Genomic DNA, 18,141 nt, shown 5'->3' on the forward strand with positions numbered 1-18,141 from the left:
ACACACAAAAAAATCAGTCCTCAGTTACCGAAAACCTGCAAATGCATAAGAAGCACAATCTGCTTTGAGTCTTGGCAGGAACAATGTCTGCCAAGCAACAAAGATTTACTGCAAACAAACTCTAGTATCAGTTTTGTACTGAAGTTGTTGGTGCGGAAATTCGTGACCTACGTTTTAGTTGGTAAACATTAATTTGCTAAGCGGTATTCTACTGCACATTGACAACGATGGTCAGCAATTGATAGTCTGTTACCAGCACCATTTACAGTACACGCCTCTCCCTAGTTGACTGAGTTTAAGTTTTGAAATGCTTAACTGCTGAAGGTGTGATACTCCAGCTGCTCACAAGAAGACACCATGGAAATGTCAGGGCATGTTAAACACTTGAGGAAGCCTTGAATTTCCAAGGCTGACGTACAAAGACACTCTGATATTCTGAATGGCCATCAATCAATGGTAATTGATTTTTTAAGTGATCATTAATAATTACCTAATTTAATACATTGCTAATTACTTAACATATTTATGTCATAACGTATCATTATATAAATGGTGCAAAATTTAGATCAGAACCAATTTTAGTTATGGAGCTATACGCATCAGAAAAATGATAACTGTTTTAGAAGAGAATACTAGAGTTATAGAGTCAAAAGGCAGGAAATACTAAGATTAAGGTTGTTCTTTGCTTCATAGATCTAAGAGAAAAAACATAATCAGAAATGAAAATACGATTTCATCTTGCAAACACTTACATACAAGCTTAAATTCACTTATGTATCTTAGGAAAAGATAAAAATATTTTTCCCTTGTAAGATTTTAGGTTGGAACCCGTATCAGTGGTAGACAGATAAGAATGTTGTTTCTACTTCAGCTGTCTCAGACATTCAATGTCCCAACATTTCAAATGTCTGGAAATAGCATGGGGATTATTCATAACACAAGATTATTAGGAAAAGGAAAAAAAAATCAGGTTCTTCCTGTAAAAAACAGAATTACCTTTAGATCATTAGAAATGATGAAGAAAATAAATATTACTTCAAATCCAATTTAAAAACCAAAACTAAATCCTAAACAAAAATATTTCACATCAAGGTGATGGAATGTATTTTATATTACAAGAAAAGTCATTAACAGAATAATCTTTGAATAAGTTAATATGAATATAAAATATGGCATATTTTTAAATAAATCTATTCACACCAATAACATATTAGAAATGGGTGACAGCATTCCAGCTAAATTTCAGGCTGACGTTTTATACATGTATGTTTGTGTGTAAATTTAGATGTTTGGATACTTGAAGAACAAAAATGGACAACCTTGAAAAAAGTTTATTTTACTACATATATCATGCATGTGGTATTCAAGTATCTGAACTGCACAAATCAGTGCTGCACCAATATGACTATACTGCTTTTATACATTAGCTTTTATATTAGCGTGATATAGCCTACTGCTACAGCTGCATTGTTCACTTCTCTGTGCCACTTTAAATTGGACAGTACCAGTTTGCCTTTAATCTCTTTTGGCTTGTATCTTCTTATTACTCCATCATTAAACCTTGCTGTCTAGATAAAATATAAACAAAGCACACAGGAATTATTTTTACTTGAGGAAGAACAAGAAAAAGGTCAGAGACCAATTGATTTCCACTGTACGTCTTCTTTAAAGGCAGACTAAATCATGTAAGGAGCAAAAAGCTCCTAGAACAGGCTTTATTATATGAAGTAATTTAAATTTCATGTACATATGTAGTTGCTGAGAATTTATACAGGGAAGAATATAGTGTCTTCATTATTTTATTTTTCCTTATTACTTAATCAATAATAATGGCCTTAACATCTTCCAAACAGGGCATCCTGGGACGTCGGGAAAGGTCATAAAAGAGAAATGACAAAATATATGAAATAATATTACCATCATTGACTTATTCTATTTTTACAGAAACTTATCCTAGGATACCCATGTATTTAAGAATTCCTCAAAGGTCTGAGACAAACATCAGTAGAATACTTATATTTAAGCAGGACAGGAACAGTCATAATAAACTTACTTAGTAAACATTTTTATAACCATCAGGCCTGCTAATAACTCTTTTGCTTCGGTTGCCCTACTTTGTATCTTGCAAAACTCTGGGTGGGATCCTATCTGAAGGTCAACTTGGAAGAGGCAGAGGAACAATAAACAAACTAAGAATATGAAAAATGCCTTAAAAAGCAGCTGAGATGGGGTGAAGGTAAGAGGTCATCAGTTCCTAGGACTTCGTTATTTTTACTGCTTACTGTAGCTCATTTGTTCATGGAGAGAAAAATAAATGAGGGAAGTCCATTTCATTATACATCATTCTTACTTTGCAGCTTGCTTTTCCAAAAGTTCACAAGCATTTGCAATATGGCTTCCCCATTACTGATGTTTCTTTTCTGTTTTGTGCTGCACATAATGTCAGACTCAACGTAAGATTTTCTTAATTACAACATGCTTTGATAATTGAAGATTTAAAAACTTGACTCTTCAGGCCATAAAATCAACGTATGTTTAATATGATTCAGCTGCTATGAAGCAATTAATTGGAGGATTAATATATTTATTTTTTGACATCGCCTTGGTAGGTAATGTCCTTTTACTCTACAGATTACTATGCAGACATTCCAAAAAAGCATAACTTCAAAACATCTAAAAGGATATCAGGAACTGAATTATCCTCTGCTGGAAATGAAGAACTTTTATTTCCTGAGAAAGAGAAAGGTTACACTGAGGCTGAATAAACCTTGAGCCATTTTTTCATTACCATTTCTAATGGGCAGCAAGAAGACAGAAAAGATTATGTTGCAGCTAAAAACACAGTTCAAACATGTACAACCAGATTTCCCTTTGAAGCTGGAAGTCTTCCCAGGGAGATGGATATGGCTGCAGCTGAAGCAACAATAATTCTTCACACAGTGAAATACTACCACACATTCCAAGGCCGGAATATTAGCAAATTACACAGTGTTAGTGACATTTCAGTGTTGTGATCACCTGAAAATACCTACTGATTCTTTTCCCCAAAACATTTAAAACTCACAGTTATGCTCCTACAGCATCTTCAACAGCTTCGCACACTGTAATGATATCACTTGTCAGTAACACAAATTAGAAGGAGAAATGTGAAATCTTTTGAACTAGTACCATTAACAAGAGAAGTTCTGAGACTGAGTTTTGAGACTCCAAAAAGTAATAAAGGGAAGGAAAGAATTCTAGTGTTTGGCTAGAAAAGAACAGACATAGTATTTAGAAGAAGCAACAGAAGAATAAATCACGGCATGAAGACTGTGAGATGATGAACTTTCTGGAAAAAGACTTTCATGAAGAAGAATTTTAATTAAACCATAGAACTTCCCTGTCTTGGCAAACAAAGGTAAAATCATTAGTTATGAGAGACATTCATACACAAATGTTTCCTGTGAATGTGTGTCCATACTCCAGCCATTAGTCATATAATGCTCAGTCCACCACAACGAGACAATTTATATTGCCCTGGATACTACTCTGAGTTTATGCTCCCTCTCCTGGACTGTTGTTGCAATACAGGGTAACCAAATTTATTGGCCTGCTTTCCCAGAAGGCAGCTTGAGAGTCATCACTCCTCACACACTAGAGCTCTCTGCTGTCAATTTCCTTACACGGACTGCCAAGAACATCAGATGAATTGAATTTGCAGAAATCAGAACTCCTTGGCCTCCAGTTCGGGGCAGTCCAATGTTCCTCTATATAGACTATACATTTCTTCCAACTCCCTCGGAGTGGCTGACTCACTGCAGCCTCACACAGTCTGCCGTTTCACTCGCTCGCTCACTTTCATAGCATCCCACATACGCAGCCACCGTTGCCAAAAGCTGTCCCAAGAGCTGGAATCACCTTGGCCCCAGGGCAGCCTACTCAACCCTGCTATCTTATTGCCACTCAATTAAGAAAACTACAAAGGAGCTCTCTAAGACCCTGTGGCCCTAGCCTCCTAGTATGAGTACATAGACGCAAACTGGAACACTAATAGGTCAACTTAGGGACAAAACTGCCTCAAATTCATCATCACTGCAGCTCCACTGCAGGAGGGCCTAACTACACGTAGTATACTTCAGAATGAGGCAATTTCCTTGAGAACAGATGTTCGCCCTTCTAATGACTCATATTACCACACTGTCTCGACAGAGCCTGTTCTTTTTGCACATCCTTTATATCTTACACATACTCATCACATCATAAGCATCCTTCATATGGAGAAAATAATAGGTCACAAAGGACTCCAATACAGCAGAAAAGACATAACGAAAAAAAAAAAGATAGAGGTTGAAGCTGTATAAATTGGAGTTAAATATAAAAGCAACAGATTTGAAACAGTAAGGTACAAACTACCAGAGGACAAACTATTAATTGATACATTGAATTCTTCATCTCTTGCAGTCTTCGAATCAAGTCCACCTGATATTGGGAAAGATATGCTTTAGGCCTGCTGCAAAACCAGCTGGATGAAATACTACAGTCCATGTTACACAGTAGGTCAAACTAACGATCTGTTGATCCCTCCTGGCTCTAAAATCTATGAGTCATGTAATTCCTCCTAAGTGGCCCTCACAGGGATTTAAGCCTCAGTGTCTTTAAACCTCTACCCTCTCTATTTGCAGTTACAAATGAAAGATTTTTGGTATTTTGCCCCACCAGCCTACCATTTCCAATTTTTTCACAGCATCCCCAAAAATGGGTTTTGAAGTAGAACAGCTACAAGTTCCCTATACTTAGTCTTTTTCCATCCATTAACTGCATTGGAAAGTAAATGAGCCAGGAATAATGTCAGCTAAAAGGACAGATTTTCAATTCTTCCTTAAAAATCACACTTAGGCAAGATCCAGAATTTTATTAAAGCCAAAAAAGATGAGAAAGGCACTTTGACCAGTTTTTCTCCCATACTAAGCCATACTAAGCCAAGATGTCACTCAAACAACAGCTGTGTATTTTAAATGTGATGTGGGATCTAAAATCTCTCTGCACTCAACCAAGGAGTGAAGAAAGTCAGAGATTCTTCAGTCTGTGGATGGGTCTGAAAACGCTTGAAGGTCCCCAATATGTAGTCTGTCAAGGGATCAGAATAAACATATGCCAAACATGTGAAACATCCACCAAGGCCTTTCCTGAGAACGTCGAAGCACATTCTGAAAGAGACCAATCAAAGCCTTTGTCTGAGACGCACAGAGTTTCATAGTGTAAGATTTATGATGCAGCCACTTTGCAAGACCAGCAGTCCCCTTGCATTAATAAAAGCTTAACTCACTGTCTCCTTTTTTTTTTGATCTCCTTCTCTTTCCTCTTCCACTTCTAAGTCTTCCCTCTGTCTCTTAGTTTTTCTACACCACTTTCCATTTAAACTCTTTATATCCTCGTAACACTCGACTTCTCTAATGCTGTTTTCTTCTCCTATGGCACATTGCTATCTTGTAAAAGGAACTAGCTTCCAGTACTAACTTTCTTCTTCAACTTCTTTTCTTCCTCCCTTAGTTTCCTTTTCTTTCCCTCTCCTGTCAGTTTTCAGCTTTTTGACCTCTGTCTTCATTGCGCAGTCATACCTGTTGGTCATATTCTGTCATAAAAACATAAATAACTTCATCCTCCCTGCTCAGTCACACATCTACTTCAGTCATATGTTCACTGTTCCCAAACACCACACTACCCATCCATCTTTGTCAAGGAAACTATGCTTCTAACTGCCTATTCATTTACTGTTCTAAATCGCTCAGTAACTTTTAACTGGAAACACCCTGTTCAACTCCCAATTCACTCATGCTCCTGTGACAAAAAACACTTCCAGGTCTTCTTCAGCATTTCTGCTACTTCCTCCTAAGCTTCTTCTCTCACAGTTTGCACTCCATTCCTTTTTATGGCATGGTTATCTGACATGATAACAACTTTCTCTGTGGAATCTGACCCACTTATCACTTTTTGAGCTTCTCAGCTTCTTTCTTTTCAGGGTATCAAAGGTTCATTCCTTGGCAACCCCACAATCATCTTCTAGATTTCTCTCAGCCCTATTAGATATCACTAAGGCCCACAGCTTCTCTAGGATTTTCCATCCTTCTCATGACTTTATACTCACTTTCTGCTGCTGCTGCTGGAGCTAGAAAAGCAAAGGAGTTGAAGACATAACATGGGAGTCATTTCTGGAGCCATCTCCTGGTTGTCATCCTGCCTGCCTGTTGAGAAGAAAGAGCAGCAGCTGCACCACTTTGTTATAGCCTAAACAGAAGTGGGGAACAGGACAGACCTGGCTGGGAGGGGAGCTGCAAAGAGACAGGGTAGGTGCTGGAGAACAAGGTTTCAGGGAAGGTAGGTGCCAAGAAGATGCTACAAATGAAACTAGACGGAGAGGAAGAAACATGGCCGCAGAAGGCTTTTGAAAATCGAAGACCAGGATGAAATCAGAGGGCACATCCCTTTCCTGCAGGGGATGGAGGCTCACAGAACAAAGAGCCCCATTAATCTTCAAGTCATACATGGATTTAAAGCCATAATAATGGAGGACATTGAAGGTTAATCTTCTACCCCTTTTCTCCTCCAAAGCTGATTCACACATATTGACCCCTCTCAGTACCTGCATAATGTATTTTCCCTTCTTATATCCTTATCAGCCCTCTGTCTGCGTATTAATCTAGGCAGCTTACTTCACATTCCCTAAGCTCAGAGGATTTCCTCAGTCCTTCCAAGTCCTGTATGATGCAAGCATGCCAGACAAACATTTAGCCCTTGAATGTACTTAAGCGGCCTCTTGTTTTCCCCTTGTATGGCTCTGAAGGGTTATGAAAATAAGAGGCCAAACAAATTCATGCCAGCAGTAATTCCAGCCCCACCCTGCAGAATGGGCAGACATCATACGGCCTCAAGAACAGCCAAATTTCATGATTACATTCAAATAAATGTGGATGGTTGAGGAGCCTGCTCTGTTTCCCCCAGTTTTTCTCTCTCCTAATGTTCCTTCACTACAGGGGGCTATCAGCACCTTTGCTGACTTGACTGTGGCACGACAAGAGAAGTCTTTGCTCTGTAGGAACAAAAAGTTCCTATAAAAACATCAAAATACCCACATAACAAAGCAGCATTAGTAAACAGGCTTTCAGTCAGCACAGCAATGCTCAATGATTTCAGGAGTTAAAAAAAGGCAGGGAAGAGGTGGGAAGAACCAACTGTTTTTCCAAATATTTAATGTTTGGGTTTTGCCAAGAGCTGCAGGAGGAAGATACAAACAGTAATATTAATAACAAAAAGTAAAGGATTTAAACAGTATTTCATTTTATTTTGCTGGGGGTTGGGGCTTTTTGTTTGTTTGTTTGTTTGTTTTTCTGGTCTTGGCTGCATGTACCTGTAGAACTAGCTAAACAGTCTGGGCAGAGTTGTCTCTGCATTTCCTTGTAGATTTTCTCCTCCTTTATTATACAACAGACTTCCATACTCTTCTCCCCTCTGTATGTGAACAGTACTTTTGGATATTACCTGAATTATACAGGAACTTCCATGAGCCATTGGAAAATAAGTGGAATTTTTGGTACCCGCTTTGGAAAGGAAAAGGGAGATAAATGAAGCCTTTTTCTTATATGACATACATTCAAGAAAAATACAAACCTATGCTCAATTCTATTGTTTTCTCAGAACCAGGAATATAAGTTGTTTGCTCAGCCATTCCACTTTAGCTGTTCACTGTGCGCTGTGATTTGGATGAACAACGCTGTCAATACAGATTAAATAGAACATGTGAGATTACTTTTAAAGAACATCACATGGTCAAGTACCTTACAAAGCTTTTATTCTATATATTTTGGAAACCCAGCTAGAAAGCTTGCAAATCATACCTTCCTAGTTTGTTTCCTTTTTCACAGCAAATACTGCATTTATTTGTCTTGTTTTATTGTGTTACTAAAGAAATTCATTGTAACCATTACTATTACTTCACTTTGAAGTTGGTTGCATTATAAAGAACATAACATTAACAACAACCTTGTAATAGGTAGCTGACAACTGTAAAAACACAATTCGTTTTAACTTTCAACTTAAACATTCATAGAGGTGAGAATGGGGCTGATGTTTGTATTAGACTGTAATCTTTTATACTTTTAAGTACAATACCATCATCAAAAGTAACAAATCTATTAATAAATTGCTGTTCCTTGCTAAAGGCAGTGTACAAATTTGGCATCTGAGTATACAGTCAATGCTAGATTGCTTTTATTTTCTTTTTATGTCTGTTTTTTCTTACCTTCTCCCATCATTCTCTCTGCTACTTCTCTTTGAGCATGGATTGGCAGTGATGGACTCTTGCAGTTTTGCCTGCAAGATGCTTGAGGAGGTGGTAAAAGGTGAAAAGAGAATAATGACAAAGTTCCATGGACAATACAGTGCTGTTTGACTCCCATATCCACTATGCGGGTGGCAAGCCAGCAAGCATCAGAAAACCAAGTGGCACGATTATAACACATTTTCCATACATTTTCTCACTTAACTATCTGTGAGTAGCAGATCTCTACAGCTGATTAACCATGCTACAGAAGAAGAGAGAGTACAACTGGCTCTGCAAGAAGCTATCCAGGCTCCTTGAGTTATTATCTTGGGGCAGAATTCAGCTGTAGCACAGCAGCTTTTACACAGAATATAGCCTAGGCTTGGACTGGGATTAGCTCAGTGGAGAGCCAGACCTGTTGTCTCCACACCATGCTCTCTGAACCAGTACTGTGAAACCCCCTGAAGACACATTCAAGGGGCTCTTCTTTGTCAGCAGGAGACCAGCAGATTTTATGCACTTGTGTTTGTGCCATATCAAATATGACCTGGCTGCTACTATGCTGCAGAGTGCTCCAGATTCCCAGAAAGCTTACTAGCTCTATTGCAATGTGGTGCACTCAGAGAGCCAGTTCGGGTTGGGCGCTGTGTCTGAATGAGTAAGTCCTCCTCTAGTTTGCAGCATCAGGAGTGTGCAGTGCAGAGAGACTCCTAGGTCTGGCCAGGCTTATGAGAACTGGTTCCGTGACTGCTCCCAGTACCTGCATCATCTGTGTTTTTCTACTATTGGGAAAATATTTCTTTCCTTCCCTCAGATAATGGAGAATTGACTGTAATTATTTTTGGCTGGTGTACTGCTCTTAAGAGCTATCTTATGCCAGTGTAGAGGTTCCTTTGGTCTGGAGAAATGACGTTTTTGAAGGTCAGACTAAGAGATGAGAAATCCCAAGTAAAATCTTTTCAGCGTGACACATGGCAGGCGGTTGAACCAATGTTACCTACTTGTCACAACAATGTTTTAACCACTAGGACAGACCACGTTCTAAGGAAGGACCTCTGTCTATTCACACTCATCCACTTTGCTCAAAATATAGTAACTGCTACTGAGACAGAAGGACTTTCTAACCTGGTGATTAGGACAACAGGCTTCTGCAGCAAAACAGTGTCGGACTGAGGGGTTGCGAGCACATCTATTTCAATATGTTCTAGCCCAGTGAGCAGGGAACCCATTTCCTTCAGTGTTCAAACCATGGCTCCCATAACCTGACAGAGGCATCAAATCTGCATCCTCCATATCACCGAGTGCTCTGGACACTTTGCTAATGATTAAAAGCACTGCCACCGCCATCTGCTTTTCTTAGAAGTATCTGAAACGCCTTACATGATTTCTTTTTTGGCAGGGAAGTTTATGTGCCTGTGAAAAAAGACAAAAACAAAGAAACAAACGAAATCACTACATGTGGTATGATCTGAACGATACATATTTTTTTACTTCTTTTGTTCAACAGAAAGTAAAAACATCTACTATTCACAATATATTTGATGTTTAAATGGCATGTGACCTTCTCCCAGCAGCCCTCATCTTTTTTGAATATCTGAGAACTATTAACAGATGGACTGCTTGGTATTTCTCACATGACTATCCATACCACTCTTTTCTTAAGCTTACATATTATGACTTTGTCAATTGTTGCTACCACTGCAAATGACTCTGTTTGTTTTATATGCCACAATGAAGAGGCAAATGAACTACTTTAGTTCATTTTTGTGGATAAAGGCAAAAAAAAATTACCTTTTCAAAGTCTTACCACTGGACTCTAGCTAGGTGTTCTGGAGCAGCACAATTTAAAAAGAGTATCACAAAACGTAAAAATCTGTACACTGTGATAACATAAGAAGGCCCTACAGAAACTGAAATGCCAGACTAGAGAGCTGGAATTTGCATGCACTGCTCCAGGGGAAGGGAGGAAGGGGAAGAACAGCACACAGTCTTACTCTAGAAGGAAAACCTGACTGTGACTCAGAGAGGGGAGAATTTTTCCAAGAACAGTTCATCCTAGTGAAACTATGCTACACAGGTAATGTTGCCAAGGTCATTGACATCTCGGCTCATCTGCTCCTTAAAGGGAAATTAGCAAGTTAAAAATTGTGGACCATATCGTCCATGGGGCAAACCGCTGCAGCTCCAGTGAGGTTACTGGAGAAACTTAACGGCACCAAGGGGTTGGCCTTACAAGTCCTTTTCTTGTGTTACTAACAAAATATTTGAGTTTTACATTATTTCCAGTTTCATAATCTTTTCACAGTTGATTTCTGAAATTCAGGTTGTTTCCCAGTCTGGCTTTCATATAGGCAAGGCCATAGTTACATATGTGCAAATAGAGTAGGAATATATATACAAAAAATTTTTGCTCAAAACTAAAAACAATATAATAAAGTGTTGTACTAGTGTTAAAAGCAACACTGGACCATAACTTCCTTCCACTTGCTATCTCCCATCTCCTTCCATTCACAACCAACTCTTGTCAACTGACTACGTTTTTTCTCCTTTTGTGTACCCCCTGAGTTACAGGCCTAAAGTTAAAAGCTAACACTGTTTAACTGTTGATTCCAAGATGCAGTCACCCAGAACAAACTGCACAAAAACATCTTCACTGTTTTTAAAAAAGCCAACTCCTGCCTTAAAGCGAGCATTTGAAAATAACTTCTTAGCCTAGTCAGTGCCATTTCTGCAGTCTCAATATGATGGCTTTCGCTCTCCTCTCTAGTTTAAAAATCATGGGATTTAACTGTTACATAATATAAGTGTTGGGCTCTCCTTATTTGCCTTCTGACTGGAAAAGTGCTCCTTGCTGGGCAATATGGGGAGGTAGAAATGTAGCCCAAGATTCTAAATTCCAAATTCTACCAAGTTCTACCAAAAAGCTGGTGTCTCATGTTCCCTATTGCTTCAGCATTTTTGCAGGCCTTCAGAGCAAGCCAACATGCAAGATTTGGTAGAAGATCCTAGGATCAAAGGTTATTTCATTTATAAATAAATGCAGAGATTCTCACAGATTCACAGAGCTGAGGTTTTAAGAAGAACGTTAGTTCTGACAATAATTCCCTGCACATATGTTTTTTCTCTAATCATATACCTAAACTATAAGCTTGACAGAGCAACTTTTCTCTATACAGTCTACTATTACCGGGGGGTACAGAGATCTATTCCTCAGCTGGAAATCCCCGAATGATAGTGATAAGATGCCATTATTCCAATATTAAATGGTTACCAGTAAGGAGTAACCTTCTGCGCAGTTGTCTGCCTGGCTACATCCATGAAACGTGGAGTCACCTTCATGCATCCAAAATTCTCTAGAAGTGTAATCCACCAATATACAGACATATACAGTATAACTACAGAGAGTTTTATTTACAAAAATGAGCAGGATTGTTAGCAGATCAAAATCTACTGTGTAAAATTGATTATACTAAATGCATTTGAGTCATTTATCCTCCAGAATGCAGAATGATAGCTCCTAGGAGAACTTTTGTGTAGACTATCACTTCAACACCTCCTTTTCATGAAGAACAGAGTCCAGTTTTCCTCACTACACACAGTCAGTCAGCCAGAAGCCACTGTCATTTTATGACTGACCTCACCATTACTTAATAAAACATTTTCCTGTTTTGGAAAACAGCTGGCTATTCAAAGTGCAAGCAGAGACCCCAGAAGTCCCTTCAAGTAGCCTTACTGTATTACTGACCTAGAAATACAGCTCAAGAGAAACGTATACTGAGGGTTTTATAACCAACATATTTATAAAACAATAACTACTCACACAGGAAACCACATATTTCAGTTTATGTTACTCTGTTTGCAAGATTTTTTGTTAAAGATAGAACAATTATTAAATCAAAGGGTTGATTATTAAGAAGGAGACATCCTTCATGATAAAACATTCTCTTTAATAAACTTACACAAAAAGCTATACAAATTACAAACTTTATCAAACAATTCTGTTTCTAGACAGCCTCTGAATATCCCTAAACACATCCAATAAATTCTTCTCTAAATTTCTTAGAAGACCATCTCCATTAAGCAGTCAATCTTTGTTGATCCCCTGAGAGATCACTTAAGGGAAATTATACTATACTTCCTTCCCTCCTTATATTGACTTGTAATAAAAGAAAAACATTTTTCCCTGCTTAATGTATTTTCCAAAATTACATCAGTATTCATCCACTTCAAACAATTTGTAACAATGGTCTTGTCCAGCTAGGTATACAAAAAGATTTTACATATATTTCGTTGAGCATTTTTACTTTTTTTGTGTGTGTGTGAAAGACCAGGGCAATGCCTCTTGCCAAAACCTATCACTGCTCAAATGAATAATTACTTATATTTGTGAACTGAGGTTAGGTGCTGTTTCTATCACAGCAGAAATCAAGAAAAAAATCCTGGTGTAATGAACTTGCAACCTGATGTGAGGACGGGGTATTAGTATGTGACACAGTCCAACTGACTTATACAGAAGCCCTAAGGTGACACGATTCTGAAATGCTAAATATCGATAGAAAAAAATGAACTGGTCATGTTGATATACCTGTCATGGTGAGAAAGATGAGAGATATATCTTAGCTTGCTGTCTTTCTCAGCAGATTAAACACAGATTGTTATCAAAGTTGATGAGCAGATTTTCTGAGTGCACAACCATTCATGAACGCAGTGACAACATAGACACCCAACCCAGTACAGCCCAAGAGAAAACTGTTTGCATCCCCAGCAGTTGAGGATAGCTTTAAATACATTCAGAAAGAAGCTTTAAGCATAGAGTTTGGGTTTTTAAAATTAAAAACATAAAATACTACAAAACAAAGCCAATACGAGCAATTCTTCTTTCTTTGATGCTCTAGCTATATTTTGTCTAAAGCTGCACTGAATTTTGACTGACTTCATTCTGTGGATAACCTAGTTCCTGAGGAGAACATGAGATAGAAGCGACAGGGAGGGCATGGGAAGAGTGCCTCTCTTTATGTATTGGTCTCAGCTGCTCAAGTTCCTGTTCCTTTGAAAGTTTGTAAAGGCAGCTGAAAATAAGCTGACACGACAGAGGACAGACTTTGTTTGACTTGTTATGTAGCCCTGAAGTCCTCATCAAACCAAATCCAGCTTTCACTTACATTGTCATGATCTCAGTTGGGTCAAATTTTTTTGTGATGTGCAATTCACTAGAGAAAAACTGAACAGAGAATGGAGCCCCTCCTGTACTGACTTTTAAACACAGCAATGAGTTGCTGCTAGAGTTATACTGACTGCAGTGTCTCACCATAGAAGCTTCATAGAGTTTGGTTTATGGAAGTTGCAATGTAAATCAGTAATTATTGGTTATACCAGGTAGCAATTAAGCCTGTGTGTTTCTTTATGTGAAGGTTTCATTTCCCCCTGGTAAAACATTTTAGACTGTGAGAAAGGCTGGTGACTGTGCAGCTAATTCACAAGTGTGCAGCTCAGGAGTTCTGGGTCTTGTTCCTGGATGATCTTCCTGTATGATCCTCATGATCATATGATCCTGTATGATCAAGGGTCATTCCTCTTCTAATGACAACTGAGACCTCTGTATGCTACCATATCACAGGAAAAAGTATACCATGATTTTCCTAGTTGTACAAAGAGCTACCTGCCATAATGCTATTTTTGCTATTTTGTTGTGCTGTGACATTAACTAATGCAAAGTGACAACCATTCATGATTGGAATGTGGTATAAAAGACATCACTTGAAGATAATGTTCAAATTCTTTTTCCAGGAAATTTCTCCACTTCTCTCTCTCACCTTCTAGAAAATATTAGGCAGACTCAGGCATATGCGAAATCTTCAAGCGTGAAGATTAAGCAGAAAGGAAATGCAAATAAAATAAAATAAATAGTGCATTTATAGCAACGTAATTGTCTAAACAAAGACCACCAGATGTGTATGTATAAGCATGTGCATGCATATACATATACAGGAGAGAGGGACAAAGAAAGAAAATGAGGGAGAGGGTGAGAGTGCAAGGAGAAGAAACAAGGGTAACTTGAGAACTTGCACATTCTTGACATTACAAAGCAATGGAAACAACCATAGATGCAATTCTTATCTATGGCAAAAGAAAACACATCTATTGATGCAGAAGCTAGGTTCATGCACTGGTCACCTGCCTGTAACTTACTCAATCAATTTGTATGTAAAAGATCCCTCCATTTCTCTGCTTAAGTGCCAAAGCTGGAAGAAACATAAAGGTAAATAAAAAGGATTAAGAGACTATTAAGAGAGTTGTACTGCATTTCAGAAGTGAAACGCAACTTATGGTGTCAGATCTTGGCTGAAAAAGGCAATCTGTTATGGATGGTGGCGGTTAAATCGTATCTGATTGAATCTGTGTTACAATGCCTCACAGAAAAATCAGCATCTGTTTGAGATTACATTTATAATAAGTATTTTAAAGAAAGGAATTCTGAAGGCAACTGCAGACTTTAAAACAAATTCTGATCTCTTGGGACTAGTAATCCTTCCTGTAATAGCCCCCTAAAATTTAATGGTCTGGGCTTTACACAAAGTATGAGCAATAAAATGCAGTGTATCGTGTGAGCAAGGAAGCATAAAAATCTGCTATTGGGAAACTTGTGGAAGTTAAAAATTATATATACAATGCAAACATGCTTTGTGGCTGCACTGAATTTGGTGAAGTAAACTGAGAGATGCTTTCACATTTAATAGCTTTTTTGAAATATGGTAACATATTCACAAGAAGCAGTTTCCAGTCATAGTCTATTTGATTCTAGGAGGAATTTATTTTTCCTAGTCTCCTCCTTTCTTGCCTTTTCAGAACTCAGTTATTTCTCAAAACAGAACTAGAGTAAAATTTACTGATAGGAGGAAATGAGAAAAAGAAGAGGATCCTTTTAGCCAACAGGCTTCAAGACTGGCACTGCCTTGAAGGAGAACCACATCTGACAGTCTCCTACTGCCTCATCATTTTGTAGTGAGTCATTTAATGAAATATGAAATAAAACCTCTCCTGTCTTTAGTACTTACTGGCACACAAAGAGAGAGGCAGTATATCAAGTACAGACTATGTCCATTCATTTCTGGAGAGCGCCTCCAGGTCAGCACTGAGGCAAACTGGCTAGGCATTGAGAGGCGGCTTGCTTTTCACGGGGTATATGAATTCTTCTGGTGGAAGAGAAGACAATTTTGGTGGCTGTCAAGCTTTTACCTTTCATAGCAGTACAGTTATGATTCTTCCGTTTTGCCAGAATGTTTATACTCAAAAGAATTACTTTCTTAAAATAATGTGACAATTCTTTAGATTGTGGATTTTTGTGCCTTCAGCTCTCACTGAAACCTTACAAAGATAATATTTATCTAAATACCTTGAATAATTAAATTGTAAAGTATTACATCTACTCAGCAACTGAATTACTGTCTGTGGTATGGAATGATAATGAGAATGTTACGTATCACTTTACACCTACTGTTTACGAGGATTGACCACTTCAGCTTTTCCTGTTTTCCTGTCTCTATATGTGTTTCCCCAGCATGCAAGGAGAGAAGTGAAACCTGTCCATACATGTATTGCATCACTGCCTGTCCCGGGATGAGGCTAAAGCCCATACTGGTAAGAGACTATAATAGTAGGGCCATCAGTTGCATGACTTTTTCTTGTAAAATTCTGGAAAGTATCAGCGGGGTAGTAGAAAACAATGGAACAGAGAACTGAAACAACAAAACAGCAGACATTACCTTATGCCCAAAAACAGATGAGCAGTTCAGAGAAAATGTTCGTATGTGATAACCACAGCTCAGCCAGGAGCACAGATTCATCCTGATGAGAAGCAGAAGGCCATCAGATTTGCAGAAGCTCCAAAAAATCTAAATGCAGTCTACAGGTATAATTAAGCTTTACATAGAGTTATACCTCTTTTTGACTGTATAAAAAGTCTTGAATGTAACGTGTTTGATAATTAAAAGTGCTCTTTTGCTAAATTATTAATTTCAATTTATTTATATAGGTGAAGAATATATGAATTCTTAATATAATTGCCACACCAGACTTGCAAAATTCTGCTTGCCCACTTATTCATGATAAATATGTTGTTTTGATAAGAAAATAAATTATGTGTAGTTATTGCATCAACCAATACGATACAAGTATAAAGGAGAATTTACACAGGTGTAGTTGTTACTTGTCCATATTATAACTTGCTTGTTATGCCACGGCTGATGTCCTATCTTTCATGATTACTTTTAGATATATTATGGCCACAGGTTATTAAAACCCTATGTTCACCTGCGTCCCACATATAACATGGTAGATTGAACAACATAGCATCTCCTAATGTGGTGGACAATGAGGTTAGTTGGCAGTGACTCAAAATAAAGTTGTCATCCAACAAGCTACTATCACCATATAGTGAAGTATTTAATAGCAGTACTTTTAACAAATCACAGAGTTTTCGTCACATATGATCTAACTGCTTCTGGAGTATATTTAAGATACTGCTTCTCACCTATTCTCTTACATTGCTTTAGATAATGTCCAGCTCTCTGTTTAGAACTGCTTCATATTTAATGATGCTTAGTTTTCCAATACATATAAAACGTTTTAAAAGAAAAACATTTGCCACTTTTCAACCCCCAGTGGCTTTTCTGACCTTAGTTAAGTAAGCCATCATTTAGAAATGAGCAAGGAGGCCAAAGTGCCAGGCAAAAATATGATGTTTTCAAACCATTATTAAAAATCTCTGACTGGATATTAATTTGGTGCTACTATTTGGAATATAAAATAAGCTGTACTTTTTTTTTAATGGAGCTAGGAGGAGAAAAGCCAGATGACACATAATCAGGTGCAGGACAAGGGCTTATAGGAGAAGAAACAGACTATATTAACAAAGGAATATATGGCAAAAGAAGAGGCATAGAATGATGATAAAAGCCAATTTAATTTACAAGCTTAATACTCAGTAGAAATAAAATAGAAAATAGATATGAAACCAAACAAAGTATTTGGGTGACGAATTCAAGTTGGTTGCACTGGGGGATATTATTGTCTTGATACAAATTAAAACTACACTCTAACCCTTAGCAGAAAAAAATTATAGTATAAACATGAAGATTTTACTAAAGGAAGGAAGAAAAGATGCCTGTCTTTCTGGCAGCTGACTTTAAAACATTATCTCTCCTTAAAAGCCATGAATGTTTGCATGGATTTGGAATGCCTGATCTGTTCTGAACGAAGGGTGTCTATAAAAAAAAATCTAATTGTATTTACTTCTAGAATATCTCCTTATTTTCAGTTGAAACAACAACAATCTTCAGTCTTGAACTTAATGGGACTACTGGTAGAGACATCCTTACAACACTTGTGCTGTAGATATTTGCTCCCTCTATCTGAGACATGGTCTAAACTTGTATTCTGAATATCTACCTAGTACAGCATAGCATATGAAGCCTGGCAACTAGTGTACGCTACCTAAAATATCAGCAATAACTCTACTTCTCTAGCCATAGGGAGAACCTAAAGTCCTATTTCCTTTCAGTGTTACCATATTATATAAAAGCCAGATTCCAGGATGTGGACATTTCCCTACCAGACCTACCAGAATGTCTGCTAAATCTGGCAGACAGATTAGTTTGGGAGCATAATGAAGTCAAAGGAAGTTATTTTAGACAAATTCTTCAGTCTAAACATTCAGTTCAAGTCTCATCCCATCACAAATTAAAGAGTTCTCTGACGCCTGGGAGGTCCCTGAGCCACTAACATTCCTTCTGGACAATTTGGGATCTGAATGGAATTATCTTCAAATAGAGCAGATTAATAAATAA

At 37.8% G+C, this 18,141-nt stretch overlaps 1 protein-coding gene across 6 annotated transcripts in view; it reads right to left on the bottom strand.

Annotated features, from left to right (window-relative positions):
- Nucleotides 1-2,567: 2,567 nt before the first annotated feature.
- Nucleotides 2,568-18,141, bottom strand: part of LOC135323547 (uncharacterized) — a 31,261-nt gene continuing 15,687 nt past the window's right edge. For 3 of the 6 annotated variants that reach the window (XR_010386027.1, XM_064501645.1, XM_064501649.1), the window contains exons 5-9: nucleotides 16,060-16,141; nucleotides 14,486-14,538; nucleotides 8,276-9,709; nucleotides 7,645-7,747; nucleotides 2,568-6,221 (exon numbers count right to left, since the gene is read on the bottom strand). Coding sequence is in view for 5 of the 6 variants with exons in the window: in XM_064501645.1 (XP_064357715.1) it covers nucleotides 9,673-9,709; nucleotides 14,486-14,538; nucleotides 16,060-16,141 (172 nt within the window). In the remaining variant the exon portion in view is untranslated. The remainder of the gene's footprint in view (nucleotides 6,222-7,644; nucleotides 7,748-8,275; nucleotides 9,710-14,485; nucleotides 14,539-16,059; nucleotides 16,142-18,141) is intronic. The other 3 variants (XM_064501647.1, XM_064501646.1, XM_064501648.1) reach the window with 3 other exon arrangements.

The sequence above is a fragment of the Dromaius novaehollandiae genome, chromosome Z, assembly GCF_036370855.1.
Source record: "Dromaius novaehollandiae isolate bDroNov1 chromosome Z, bDroNov1.hap1, whole genome shotgun sequence".
Classification (NCBI taxonomy): Eukaryota; Metazoa; Chordata; class Aves; order Casuariiformes; family Dromaiidae; genus Dromaius; species Dromaius novaehollandiae.